This window comes from Eleutherodactylus coqui, chromosome 1, assembly GCF_035609145.1.
Source record: "Eleutherodactylus coqui strain aEleCoq1 chromosome 1, aEleCoq1.hap1, whole genome shotgun sequence".
NCBI classification, from domain to species: Eukaryota; Metazoa; Chordata; class Amphibia; order Anura; family Eleutherodactylidae; genus Eleutherodactylus; species Eleutherodactylus coqui.
The window spans coordinates 160,876,127-160,891,125 of NC_089837.1; the positions used below are offsets into that span (position 1 = coordinate 160,876,127).

Consider the following 14,999-nt stretch of genomic DNA (forward strand, 5'->3'; position numbering starts at 1 on the left):
TTTCGCAAGACAATTGCTGGCTATTGAGAATGCTGAGGTAACATGAAAGCTGTGCTGTGATTGGTTGCTATATATTATACTGCTGAGGCAACATGAAAGCTGTGCTGTGATTGGTTGATACTTCTTATACTACTGAGGTTACATGAAAGCTGTGCTGTGATTGGTTGCTATATATTATACCACTGAGGTAAAATGAATGCTGCGCTGTGATTGGTTGCTATTTTTTATATTGCTGAGGCAGAATAAAAGTTGCGCTGTGATTGGTTGTTATTTCTCTTTCTGCTGAGGTAACATGAAAGCTGCGCTGTGATTGGTTGTTATATATTATACTGCTGAGGTAACATGAAAGCTGTACTGTGATTGGTTGTTATTTATTATACCCCGAAGGTAACATGAAAGCTGCTCTGTCATTGGTTGTTATCTATATATATATAAAAACAAATGTATGTATGTCTGTCTGTCTTCGCAGCAACGCGCGACGGGTAACCTAGCATGCTATAAATAAATTGTGTTTAATAGCCTGTTAAGCCCCATTTACATGAGACGACTGTTGGACAAAAGATCCCCGACACTCGTCCCCGCATGTATTTGCTCCCATGCTGTTGCACATGAGCGAGTATCATTGGCTCGTAGCGGGGTGGCTGCAGGAGATTTCTCTCCCCGCTCTCCCCCGCCCCTCTCCGTTCACTTAACACAGCGGCCGTTCAGTACTGACCAGCTGCTGTTTACACTGAACGATCATCGTTCAGAATCATTGCTCATTATTCAAGCTGCATAAAATCCTGAAAGATGATCTTCAGTGTAAACAGCAGCCGTTCAGTACTGAACGGCCGCTGTGTTAAGTCAATGGAGAGGGGCAGGGAAGAGCAGGGAGAGAAATCTCCTCCAGCAGCCCCGACTCCCTGCTGGCCACTCTGTGAGCGAGCCAGCGATACTCGCTCCTGTGTAGTAGCATGGGAGCGAGGACACACAGGAACGACTGTCGGGCATTGAATGCCTGACATTCGTCCCATGTAAATGGGGTTTTAGTCAAAGGCTAACTGGTCACCCGAGGGCTTTTTGGTTGTATTGTCCTTGAATTGTGAGGTTATTTTTTATTTTTGCAAAGAAAATTGGGAATACAGTGATCCTTCAATTTACAATGGTCTTAGGAAACAATATTTTTAACATTCAATGGTCTTTTTGGGGTAATTGTAACTTGTAATTAGAATAAAGACACAATGTCACAGACGGTCCAGATCTATATCACATGCACTTTGTTGACACTTTGGAGGCTTCGGAATGCATTAGCAGTTTTCTATAGAGTTAGGGACTGAAGATACAATATTTTCAACATGCTAATCCCAGAACCAATTCATATTGTAGGTTGAAGGATCACTGTAATCTGAATTAATTCAAGTACATTTCAGTGAGCCGCACCTGCCTTTATATAGTCCATTCATGTGCTGCTAAGGGGACTGAACAAGTAGCAGCCAAGAACTATGCACAAAAAACACATGCAGTTTTACCGCTAATTGCTGTGGTTTTGCAATTCACCTGCGTGAATTGGAAAGGATAAAAACACCTTGAAACTATGACCCTCATCTGGGCAATCTCTATGGCTGAAAACTGCACAGTTTTTCCCATGCTTTTCTGAGAGACACAAACTGTTGTGTACAGACATTATATAAAGAAAATCTTTTGAAAACTTTGAAACAAGTTTTTGTATTATAGGTGTAAACATAAGTTCTGGTTTCTCCATTTTGCAGGTCAGAAAGTACTTACTTATGCTGGATGTACGTAAGGATCACGTCAAGTTCTGGCGCCCTCAGATTCTCCTGCTGGTTTCCAATCCGCACAGCCCTAACAACCTGATCACCTTTGCAAACGATCTGAAGAAAAGTGGCCTCTTCATTCTGGGACATGTGTGTTTGGAAGAGTTGGGTAAGTAAACATCATAAGAAGCTCGAACGTGTCTGTCCAGTTTTGGTTAGCAGTTTGCTTATATTTTGCTTGCGTTTTAAAGGTAGATCTAAATGTTGGCAAAGCCCTGTGTCATGACCCTGCTGACTAAAGGCCCACTTTACACGGAGCAATGATCGCTCAAAAATCGCTAAAAAGCAATCGTTTGAGTGATAATCATTGCGTCTAAACGCGCCGCCATTGTGCAAATTCAGGCCAGCCTTAGGGTGCCTACCCACTGGCGTTTTTTTTTCCCTGCGAAATTCGCAGCATTTTTTTTCTCCTGGGGTCTATGGGACTTGTAATGTTAAAATCGCGATCACGCAAAATCGCAATTTACCGCGAATCGCGGTAAATTGCGATTTTGCGCGATCGTGATTTTAACATTACAAGTCCCATAGACCCCTGCAGAAAAAAAATGCTGCAAATTTCGCAGGGAAAAAAAAAACGCCAGTGGGTAGGCACCCTAAAAATCATCATGTGGTCTCCATGGGTAGTGCTGATAGCATTGTTTCAGCTATTTAACCCGTCGGAGAACAAAGGAGCTGAATGCAGATAAGAGCCCTTCCGGCTATTAACTGCATTCGGCAAAAGGCTTCATTTGCACGCTAATAAGCTATTAAGCTTATAGTGACCACAGCCATTTAGATTTGACTACATTGAAGTATTTAGATTGGACATTAATATTTTTCATTCTGCCAGACTAAAAAGTGACTTCTCTTCTCCCACGTTGCTATGGTGACCTGGTAAGATAGACTCTCAGATCTAAGGTTAATAAGCAGTGTTATACGAAAAGAACATTAAAAAGGGTGGATTTTTATTTCATAAAGTGCTTTTCATTTTGCAGTCGCGTTCAGCTAGTCATTAAGTAAAGTTGGCACTTTAAGAGAGCCTATTATGCCTTCTATTTAAAAGGTAGCATTCCCAGGACCTCAATCAGTGAACTGATAATACGTGAGGACAAAGGCTACTCCAATGATAATGCAGTCCTCTGTGAATAAGGCTATGTAGAGCTAACCCAATGCGGAAACGCTAGATATATACAGTACCTTGATTCTTAAGAAATGGCACCTTGACATAGAAGCGTAACGCATTGCAAAGCCATCTGAAAATGTGACCATAATCTGCAACTATCCTAAGCTGTTGACCTGCTGTACCTCAGCGCTCCAATGTACCTGCCAAAACCACCCACACCTGAAATGTCGAATGAGGTTTTCATGGTTGAATCCATATTACACATAGTACACAACTTACTTACAGCTGGGCAATGCTATCAATAAGGATGCAAGCTGGTTTCAAATAGAAACCAACGTTTTTAACTTGGACCAATCTTTTTACATCTCCTGTATTTTTGGGACCGTTTGGTAAGATTACAAAAAAGAAGTGCGGGGCATCATTGTTCCTTCTGAGCTGTAGCTAGTGATGAGGGTCATTAGAGACCTGAGTACTGTTCTGTCTTCACCAGACCATCCAAAAGAGAATTGGATACATATTGCTTTATAGCACGCCAGATACACTGTGCCACATTACAGCCTGGGAAATGATTTTATGCATTGACTAAATCTTTTTAAAGTGTTCAGAATCTAGATCATAGAATCCTAGCCTGGTAGAGTTGGAAGGGACCTCCAGGGTCATCGGGTCCAACCCCCTGCTCAGTGCAGGATTCACTAAATCATCCCAGACAGATATTTGTTCAGCCTTTGTTTGAACACTTCCATTGAAGGAAAACTCACCACCTCTAGTGGTAACCTATTCCACTCATTGATCACCCTCACAGTCAAAGTTTTTTCTAATATTTAAAGGGGTTGTCTCGCGGCAAACCTCAAAATTTTACCTTACCCCATTCCCCCTGTCACCCCCCTGGCATAAAATAGCAAATTAAAGCGGTTTTTAAACTGCTTGCTACTTACCGATCCGACGAAATAAGGACTTTAGAATATCTTCTGCCTAAGATGGTCGCCGGTCCTTTCCCAGGGATGCACTGCGGTTTTCTCCCATGGTGCACCGCGGGTCTTCTCCCATGGTGCACCATGGGCTCTGTGCGTTCCATTGCCGATTCCAGCCTCCCGATTGGCTGGAATCGGCACACGTGATGGGGCGGAGCTACGCAATGATGCGTAGAAGGGGGCGGAGCCAGAACGCCGCTCGTGCCTGGACCGAGCAGAAGGGGAGAAGACCGCACAGCGCAAGCGCGTCTAAAAAAGCAAGAAGACAGCGAAATTAGACGGCGCCATGGAGACGGGGACGCCAGCAACGGAGCAGGTAAGTGAATAACTTCTGTATGGCTCATATTTAATGCACGATGTATATTACAAAGTGCATTAATATGGCCATACAGAAGTGTATAACCCCACTTGCTGCCGCGAGACAACCCCTTTAATCTGTTTCCTCCCTTTCAGTTTCATCCCATTACTTCTAGTCTTTCCTTGTACAAATGAGAATAGAACTGATCCCTCTGCACTGTGACAGCCCTTCAGATATTTGTAGACAGCTATTAAGTCTCCTCTCAGCCTTCTTTTTTGCAAGCCAAACATTCCCAGATCCTTTAACCGTTCCTCATATGCTGCTTGTGTGCAAAAGCGCTGTAAAAAAAAGTCCTTAGTCTAGTTTTACACTGGCAATTGCGATTTTGCCGTGAAAAAAGATTGCTGTAAATTTGCGGGTTTTTTCCTCGAGATTTTTGGGCGTCAGCGCTGCTTTTTCTCAAAATCATTGCTGCTGCTCGTGATTTTCTAGTGCGTTTTTTTAGCGATAGCCAATTAGACTTTATAATGTAAAAATCGCATCACAACACAAGTTTGTGCGTTGTGATGCGATAAAAAGCAGGCTCCATAGGAAAACATGGTAGATAAAAAAAAGCGCACATCGCAGAAAGGCAGAGCATGCCACGATTTCTTGTTCTCCCAACATCGCATCCGTGAAAATATCGCTAATGGGAAGGAAACCATTGAAAATCATTGGTTTCATAATCTGCTGCTTTTTTACTGGCGTGATTTTCTCGCCCGTGTGAAACCTCCCTTAGTCCTTCTCATGCTGCAGTCACTATGCCTTATATTCCCACACTCCAGGGAATTAAGAAGACATAATTTGTTTGTTTTTTCTTTATTTGTTTCTTCTCGGAAATTCTACAACTGTTATAACGACATGATGTACTAATATGTCCTTGGATGTTCGCTTTCATATGCGTGGAGATTACTGTATATTAATGTTTCCTGTTTGTTACTTTTTATTCTTACTTTCAGATGTACTGCCTTCTGATCCTCTTCAGGCACAAACAGACTTCTGGCTACAGCTAGTTGATAAGCTCAATGTCAAAGCCTTTGTCAACTTAACCTTATCAGACTCCGTGAGATATGGGGCTCAGCAGCTGCTCTTTATTTCTGGATTAGGTAGGTTTTCTGGATTCAATGTAATTCTGTTTCTAGAATTCTAATCTTGAACATGTCTGCACAAACGGACTGAGAACATCAGATTGCTGTGCAAATAGTCAAACTGGTCAGATGAATTGGATGGCATCATTAAATAATGGGCATAAAAATCCTGCTTATCCAGTTGCTGAGGTTGCATTAATAGTGCCCGTAAACAGAAGTGCCATTACAATAGTCATGATATCGTTTTGCTTGGATAAGTACAATCTTTTACTCTATTCTAACCTCATAAGACAGCATTTGAATGCATAGGCATCACCTTTAAGGCCCATTGACACAAGATGATTATCCTTCAGAATTGTTCAAATCCCCGCGCTCCGATTTAAATGGATTCAGAGACTGAACAACTGAGTGATAGTTGTTCAGTCGTTTAGTTTCTGCGTGTAGAAACCTGAACAACTAGCCATTGAGTGTAAACAGCAGTCGGTCAGTTCTGAACGACTCTCTTTTTACAGTGATTGGAGATGGACGGGGGGAGAACACTCTTTGGCCGCCCCACCTTCATGCCAGTCACATGATCAGTCACATAGCCTCTGAGCTCCGCCTGCTGATCACATGATGGTGACATCATCACAGGTCCTAAACCAGCAGAGCCTGATCACATGATGGTGACATCATCACAGTTTCTTCATCCTTCTGGACTGAATGAGGGATTATGGGTGCACTACATCCCCCACAAACCTCTACGGCCTTAGTTGCTATGGATACACCAGTACTCAGTCTGGCAGTTTGTAGCTGGTTGTGAGACAGCTGATCACCTGTGTGGAGATTCCAATAAATGACCCCTCACAAATGTCCACATACATTGCTGGCAGTGCATATTGACCAACAGCAATATTGAAGTTCTTCACCGCTATCTTCACATCTCCTGAACGTGATATCATGCCATCTCAAGTGCTAATGCCACCAACACCAGTCCAGCCTTCATCTAATTGTGAACCGCTGTCCAGTGCTGAAACAAACCGTCGCTGTTGTGCAGACATGTCACCACAGAGGGTTCAACGCCGGCGTGCAGCTAATGCAGCTTACATGACACAGCCACAAGCCACAATGTCACCTCATCCACCAGCTGAAGTTTGTACATCTCTTGCAGCAGATATGTGAAAGCTATGAGCGAACGTGTCTCGTCAGCGAGCTGCTGAAGTTCGTAAACCATGTGCAGCTTATATGTGAAAGCAACGAGCCATCATGTCTCCCCAGCAAGCTGCTGAGGTTTGGAAATCACTGTTTCCAATGTTCTTGAAAATTGTAAATAATGCCAATAGCTTCCTATTTGCATGGAAGTATTTGTACCAACTGCAATTCCTCATAGTATATATTAGTAAGTGGCACATCCCGCCACCAGAAACACTGGTTGTATCCCTTCTGAATGTTCACAGGTTTAAATGTTGCAGTATCGGTATTGCTATTTTGTACATTTACTGACATTTTCTTATTCATAGGTGTTTGCACTGTTCAGCAAAATTCCAAATAATGGCAATAGCTTACTATTTGCATGGAAATACTTTGACCAACTCCAATCCCTTTCACTATATTATATTAGTAAGTGGCGCATTGCGCCACCAGAAACACTGGTACTATGAATAATTATAACTAGTCTCTACCTATTTCCTGAATTTCATTGAAATGAATGTGAGTTGCGCCTGCAGTACCAAGCTGGGCCACTGCACAATGTACAGAGCTGTCTACATCTAGTAACAAACTCACTCAATACATTAGAACATCAGCCCTAATGATCAGCTGTTCTGAAGAGGTCCTGGGCAATAGATCCCTGCTATTCGGCTACTAACTAACTATCCTATGAATAGGTCATTATTTTGAGAATTGGGAAAACCCATATAAAAAAACAGCTCTAAGAACTGTTCCTGGAAATGCATTTCTGGAAATCACCATATGTTTCTGCACATAAGAACATTGGTTTTCATTGCTGTAATCCTCCCCATTGATCTCAGCTGTAGCAAAACCATAATTTTTTGTTTTTCAATCTAATAAAGCCCTAAAAATGCGCTGTTTTTCCAAATCTCATATATATTTATGTGCAGTGCTTTTACTATTTTTTTTCATTATCCTGCTATTTGCAGTGAAGCAGTCTCTTAACATATTGAGTAATGCTCCACTTTAAGTCCATGCTGCTCTGTGCTGTCATTTCATTTTTGGTGTTTTTCAATTAACATAATAAGTATTTAAATGAGATGACATTACTCATTTGCCATATATAAAGGAGGTATCCTTCAGTTACTGAATATTCATTTGCTGATGAATATATTCCGAACTCGTCTGGAACCAGATCGTTAAACCAATATCTCCTACTGACTGGCTGGAAAGTTTAGTGTCATGTTATTGATTGCTAAGGGTCTATGTTGTTGTGTTTTTCAGGTGGAATGAGGCCAAACACTGTTATAATGGGGTTTTACACCCGCTCCTCTCCAGATGAGCTTCTAAGAAATGAACTCGAAGTGGACCAAGGTAGATCAGCACCATTACTGTATACTTCAGATGGAAGGAAGCAGACCACTGAAAGTTTCTCCCCCTGGGAATATGTTGCTATTATATCAGATTCTATTAAGATGTCCAAGAATGTTGTGCTAGCTAGATACTTCTCAGAGTTTGACAAAGCTAATGTCTGCACCTCGAAGGGTAAAGAGACCTATATAGATGTTTGGCCATTAAACCTTCTGCGTCCAGATAGTGCTACTTATGTGAACACCTGCAGTTTATTTCTTCTTCAGATGGCCTGTGTACTGAATATGGTAAGATCTTGGAAAAAAGCCAAGCTGCGTTTGTATCTTTGTGTAGAGCAAGACAGTGGTCTACATGGCCAGGAAATAAAACTGAAGCAGCTACTAAAAGACCTCCGCATTAAGGCCTCCATCCATACAGTTGCGTGGGACCCGGTGGTTGCTCTTCATTGGCATAAGCAGGTGGCAGAAAACTCAGAATCCTCAGGAGAATCTTACCTGAACTTCCCAAACAACTCTATAAGGGTGTCAGGGGACTACTTGGAAGCAGTTAATCACATGATATTGGAGCAAAATTCCAACTTGCCTCCAGCTGTTAGATTCCTGTATCTTCCTCGTCCACCGGCAGACACTTCTGTCTACAACAGGTTCCTGCACCAGGTGGAAATGATAAGCAGGAATTTGGGACCAACTTTGCTTATTCATGGGGTCACTCCTGTTACAAGCACTGAGATCTAATACATCTATAAACTTGACTCGGACTTGCCTGTGCTGTTAAAAAATTGGCATTTACCCACCCCAAAAAATTCCGGTGACCTTATTTTACACATGTTGAGAGTCCAAACCCCGCTCACTGGTTTGAGCAAGAAATCTATTTTATTTTATTTCGCAGCCATTTTCTTTCTGATTATTGCTTTCTCTTCCTTAGCATTTTAAAGGCAACCAATATATTAGATGCATCACAGCTGTTAGAAAACCACATTTTTAAGGTACACCATGCATGTTGTTCATAGTGCACATGATGGCCAATGATTTACATGTACTACCAGTGGGGATGTGCATTACACTGATCCTGACCAAGAGCTGGGCCTTTGTTAGGTATTGATATGTGCAAAAATGTCAGCCTTATGCTTGAATTCCCAAAGATACTGTATAGACAAGTTACTTGAGATCAACATTCTACCTTTTCCAATGACATCACAGAATGGTAGCGTTGGAAGGGACCTCCAGGGTCATCGGGTCCAACCCCCTGCTCAATGCAGGATTACTAATTCATCCTAGACAGATGTCTGTCTAGCCTCTGTTTGAAAATATCTATTGAAGGAGAACTCACCCCCTCCCGTGGTAACCTGTTCCACACATTGATCACCCTCACTGTCAGAAAGTTTTTTCTAATATCTAATTTGTGTCTCCTCCCTTTCAGTTTCATCCCATTGCTTCTAGTCTTTCCTTGTACAAATGAGAATAGGGCTGACCCCTCTGCACTGTGACAGCCCTTCAGATATTTGTAGACAGCTATTAACCCTTTCCAATCAACTGTCTGACGTCTGAAGGCATTCTGATTGTCAGAAAACGTCTGGCAGGGTATTCTTATTGCATATTACTGGCCGCTCTGTTGTCGGGGGCCTCTCCAGCATGTCGCATACCGCAGTACTGACTCTAGCCAGCGGATGGCGCCATTGTATAATAGCAGAAAGAGAAAGCCCCCTAGGAAACCCTGAATGCAAAATTGGATTGCAAAAGGTTAAGTCTCCTCTCAGCCTTCTTTTTTTGCAAGCTAAAGATTCCCAGATTCTTTAACCGTTCCTCATACGACATGGTTTGCAGACTGCTTACATCCCAGAATTGTGTTTGCCTTTTTGGCTGCTGCATCACATTGTTGACTCATGTTCAGTCTATGATCTATTAGTATACCCAAGTCTTTTTCACATGTGCTGCTGCTAAGCTCAATTCCTCCCATTCTGTATGTGCTTTCTTCATTTTACTTGCCAGATGTAGGACTTTGCGTTTCTCCTTGTTAAATGCCATTCTCTTAGACCGAATAGATCTGATGTGTCTATGAAGCAGACATCTCTGATAACGTAGGGCTGGATTGATTTGCGATTCTAGTATGGATAATATTGGGAACCGACCCATCTTTTTGTGTTTGTAATTATGTTACTGCCTCCTTATGGGACAATTACATTCTCCCTCGAGACTTCATACTAATCTCTCTTTTATAAATGTCTCTTATGCCCGCCATTAAATAGTTTTTACATTTGGTACGATTGTATTCTTGAGTTCTCCTACAACTATTTTGTACTTTCTTCCTCCGGCCTTCCTGACAATAGTAGCTCTCTCTGTCTTGACTATTGCTTTACATCTGCATGGTAACTTATCGGTTGAAGAAGTAAGGTAGTCCTGTATCAGTGTATCAAGATTTGCTGGGCATTTACCTCATATTTTTATTTTAGTACTATAATACCATTGATGTACTTTCTCCCTTTTATGTGCTGTTAATATTTTTCTATTTGGAATTTTTTTTCTCCATACCATAGTCTAGAAAAATAGTCTTAAAATATAGTATTCAGCCCACGGTCTGGTTTGTAGGGAATGTTGTGATAATAGTTTCTACACTTGCAGGGTTATGACGAAGATTGGTAAGGGTTTTCAATTTGGTAAACCATAAAAAAGTGCCGTCCAATCAGATTTTTTGCATAACTTGTTATTAAATATAAAGCCCCAAATTTTCCATATATTAAATCATTCGACATAGAACCATACACATCCCTGGTACCAACCCTAAATCACTGTAAACCCACCCATTATATGAAAAGGAAGAAAATATACTTACAAATTACTTACTGTTTCTAAAAAGAAATGTTTGGGAGAGATTTTGAGGTTAATGGACTATTTTCAGCATGTAATCAGAAAATGAAAGTTAAAAGTTTTAGTTCCTAGTACTGTAGATGCACACTTTGCAGTACATTTATAAGAAATGTATGTTATGATGTTATATTTGTAATTCTGCCAGATGAAATTGTCTGAGAGAAAAACCCCTAGTTGCCGCTAGCTATCAATCAGAGCTTAGCTTTCATTTTACTAGAGCAGAATACAAAATGAAAGCTGCACTGTGATTGGTTGCTAGGGGCGACTAAGACAGTTTTTCTAAGGGGAAGATTCATGAAACTGTCTAAAAGAAGAACTGACTTATTTGCTCCTACTCTGCTCTAACAAAATGAAAGCTGAGCTGTGATTGGTTGCTTTGGGCAACTAAGAATTTTTCTTTTAGATAGTTTCATAAATCTACCCGTCCTAGTCAATGATTAGATTTGTCAGGATCAAGGTAGATACTTTTATGTTTTTATGACAATGAGACCAAACCAAACATGCCAAATAATGTTTATGTTGGATTTACTCCATTCTCTCCACTTTGAGTATAAGGTTTATCTGCTCAATTACAGTAGGTGCAGACACACATAAAGGTACGGTAGTTGTATTTTTGATGATGGAGTGCACAGTTCTTGTCTACATTTACTCTTACGGTTTTCTTATTCTTTCATGTGTTATTGTACTGTATCTTAAACCATATTCTGTGCCTTATAAACAACCCAGTGCAATACTTTTTATGGCAATATTGTGGAAGATGTTCAGTTACTATATAAAGTAAATGTTTACCCATTGTCATTGTCTTATGGTTTCTTTCTTATTCTGTAGTGGACAATTAAAAGATGCTTTGATTTTGTTTCCCTTCTTTTCTCTTTTCATTGTGTGAATAGCAAGTAGGGCTATGGGATTAATCAAATTCATTTAAGTCACCATTCTAATTAAGTATGACACTGGTTTAGGTCAAAATCTTGAAATCAACCTTAGACCCCTCCCCCTCTTCATGACACATGACAGCTGCGATAGAGGATTCTGCTGCCGGCAACCCCTTTAATTGATTTCAGGGAAGGGCTTTAAATATAAGCCCTTCCCTGAAAATCAAGTAAAAGTGGTTTAAAAAAAAAAAAAAAAATAGATACTCACCTTGCTTCAGCTGCCCGGGCTCAGTCTCTTCTCCTGCTGTCCCCTGCTCTGTGGTGCTGATCTATCAGCAGGTGGGGATTTAAAATCCCCACCTGCTGAATGAATGACAGGCAAGAGCTGCCTGTGATTGGCTGAACACCTCAGCCAATCACATTCAGCTCTTTCAGCAGGCAGGGATTTTAAATCCCCGCCTGATGATAGATCAGCACCACAGTGCAGGGGGCAGCAGGAGAAGATGCGGCTGAGCCCTGGGAGTGGAAGCAAGGTGAGTATCTATTTTTTTTTTGTTTTTTAAACCACTTTTACTTGATTTTCAGGGAAGGGCTTATTATATATAAAGCCCTTCCCTGAAATCAATTGCCGGCAGCAGAATCCTCCACCGCAGCTGACATGTGTGACAGCTGCGGTAGAGAATTAAAGAATTCCTCTGCTGTATCTGTCACAGATGTGGCAGATGTAGCATCAGGAAATTCTTTTAACTAGCGGGAATGAAGGAAACATCTGCCGCATGCGCCGGCGGGGTTCACCACAGCAGCGGCGGAGAGGTAAGTATATTTTTTATAATTTTTTTTTTTTTTTTTTACACTAAAATGTTTCTGTTTCAGGGAAGGGCTTATATGTAAAGCCCTTCCCTTAAAAAGAATGTAGGGGTGCTGGTAGACCATTGTTTTCAATGGAGCCGCCGGCAGCAGCCACGGCTCCATGAAAACAATGTGTGTATTTCCTATGGTGCATGCATGTCCTATCCTTGCAGGCACACACATTTGAACACACCATAGGGAATGCATTGTTGCAAATAGAAGTGTGTTTTTCTGCGTGCGTAAGCATGCACAAAAACACGTTGTGTGAAGCCACCCGTAGTTACCCAATCAGGTGTGTTACAAAAGGTCTTCAGGCTGCTTTAGCCTTACTAGTGAGGGTAACGGAGCTCCTAAGGAACAATTCTGATAATCAGCGGAATTGCTGTGCATGCTATTCCTTTATGTAAAAATGTGTTTTGTCATTTTTTTAGCTTTTTTTTAACAAACATGGAAGAAAATAATCGAGAGTCATGCTAATTTGCAAAAAAAAAAGATTTGAATTCTAGGCCATATCAGCCAGACCTAACTGCAAGGTACTATATACAGTACTTTTATGTGAAAATAAATGAAGTATAGCTTGCGGAAAGTATATAAAAATATGGAATACAGAAAGTATATACAGAATTTTTTGTTCTTGCTAAAAAGGGGAACTTTTTTATGAAAAGAAGTGAGGAAGGCATGTGTTTGTGTGTCACACCATTGACTTCTATATGAAAAAGGATATGTCACCTTTATGTTTTGAGCATAAAGCTCCATGTTTGAAAAAAAAAATTCCATTGATGTATTGCAGAACATCCTGATGCCAGAATGATGCACTCTGGCTTACATTTGTCTGATAGAAGACATGAAATCCCACAGGGATATATTCTAATGCAAAAGGATAGAAAAGAAATTATGTGAAAAAGGTCTTACACACAGACACCATATACATGAGAAAAGTCTTAAGGCTGGACTGTAAGAAAAACTGTAGTGAACTCCCAGCTGTGACAGATATTAGCTATGTACTAGTTCCCATGTCAAAACTATCAATTAGATATCTTAGAAAAAGTAAGGAATTAAAATATGTTAAAGTTGCAAGACTTATTCTTTATCATACAGTTATTATATAGTTATCACACCTTTTATATAAAACCAGAATACCTTTTTAGTTGTGTATTCTATACATTATTTTTTCATAAGGCTATAAGCTGTAATCACAAATGCAAACTAAGACATAGGCTATGTGATGAGCCTTAGGCCTCATGGCCACGGGCAGGTTTGATTTGAGGACACCCGCGCGGGAGATCCACAAATCAAGCTGCCCATAGGGAAGCATGGGCATCTGCAAATTAATTTAAGCAGCAGATTTGTTTTGCAGACCTTTTGGTCCAGAAAACAAATCACAACATGCTCCATTTTTGTGCGGATCCCGCACAGACAGCTTACATTGAAGCCAATGGAAGCCATTTGATCCGCTGCACGTCCGCAGTGTCATGGATCCCGCAGGAAAGCAGGAGATTTAAAAAAAACAAAAAAAACTGTACTGCGCATGTCCAACAGTGAGCCATGAGGACAATGCGCAGTACAGTGAACCCGGAAGTGGAGAGAGCCACACAGATGCCACTGCCGGAATAATACAGGTAAGCCAGTAACCACTGGCCACGGGCAGGGCTGGATTCCATGTGGGATTCACCGCACAGAATCTGACCTGGCCCTGGACACGAGGCCTTAGGATGGCTTTATACTTATCAGTGATCCGTCAGTTTGTTCCAACTAGAGCTTCTAATTATGAAGAAAGCATATGATATTTCTAGGCATGTGAGGATTATTCAATATTGCGATGCATTTTAAATCATAGTCCCATAATACAGAGGCATATACAAAAGTTAAAATGGTGCACAGTACAGGACGATTTTGCATGTCATTATGAACAATTGCATTTGCACACAGTGATTTCAGCTATCGGAAGTACATATCTATTAGTGTTCACGTAGATATCTAAATTGGTTGAAAATTGTCAAATCACACATTATTGAAGCATGTAAAACTACCCTTAATTTTCAGGAGCTGTTATGGGATATTGCCAGGGCTGGCCTTCGGCGTGTATGACCTCTGCAACTGCGCTGGGCGCATAACCCCACTAAGATGCAGGGGAAGCCGCCTGGCCCCACTCTTAAAACTCCGGGGGTGCAAGGGGTTAATTTCAGTAATACACATACACATTCACACAGTGGCTGCTCGGAGTGTCCTGACACAAGTCTGTGCAGTCTGTGCAGAGTTTCATCACTCCCACTCCCAGCTTCAGTCAAAGTACAATGAGTGCCAGGCCCGGTGGGGAGGGGGGGGGGGGAGAAGTGAAGAAGCTGTGCTGTGGAAGACTAGACCAACTCAGCACGTTGGCAGCCACTATGTGACTATGTGTTAACCCCTTCCACCCACAGCAGTTTTAGGTGGCTTTATACGGGTTTTCCAGGCATAATTATTATTGATTACCTTTCTTCAGGATAGGTCATCAATAGTTTATTGGCCGGGGTCTGGCGATCGGGACCCTGTCCGATCAACTGATTGGGCACCCGCAGTCAGTGCTGGGTTACATAGGGATC

General features: G+C 41.4%; 1 protein-coding gene across 1 annotated transcript in view; it reads left to right on the plus strand.

Moving 5' to 3' along the window:
* The window catches only part of LOC136627479 (solute carrier family 12 member 9-like), a 288,868-nt gene extending 277,316 nt beyond the window's left edge, over nt 1–11,552 (plus strand). The window contains exons 11-13 of the mRNA XM_066602618.1: nt 1,749–1,923; nt 5,184–5,330; nt 7,746–11,552. Coding sequence (XP_066458715.1) covers nt 1,749–1,923; nt 5,184–5,330; nt 7,746–8,566 — 1,143 coding nt within the window. The 3' untranslated portion in view covers nt 8,567–11,552. The remainder of the gene's footprint in view (nt 1–1,748; nt 1,924–5,183; nt 5,331–7,745) is intronic.
* Nucleotides 11,553–14,999: the final 3,447 nt, after the last annotated feature.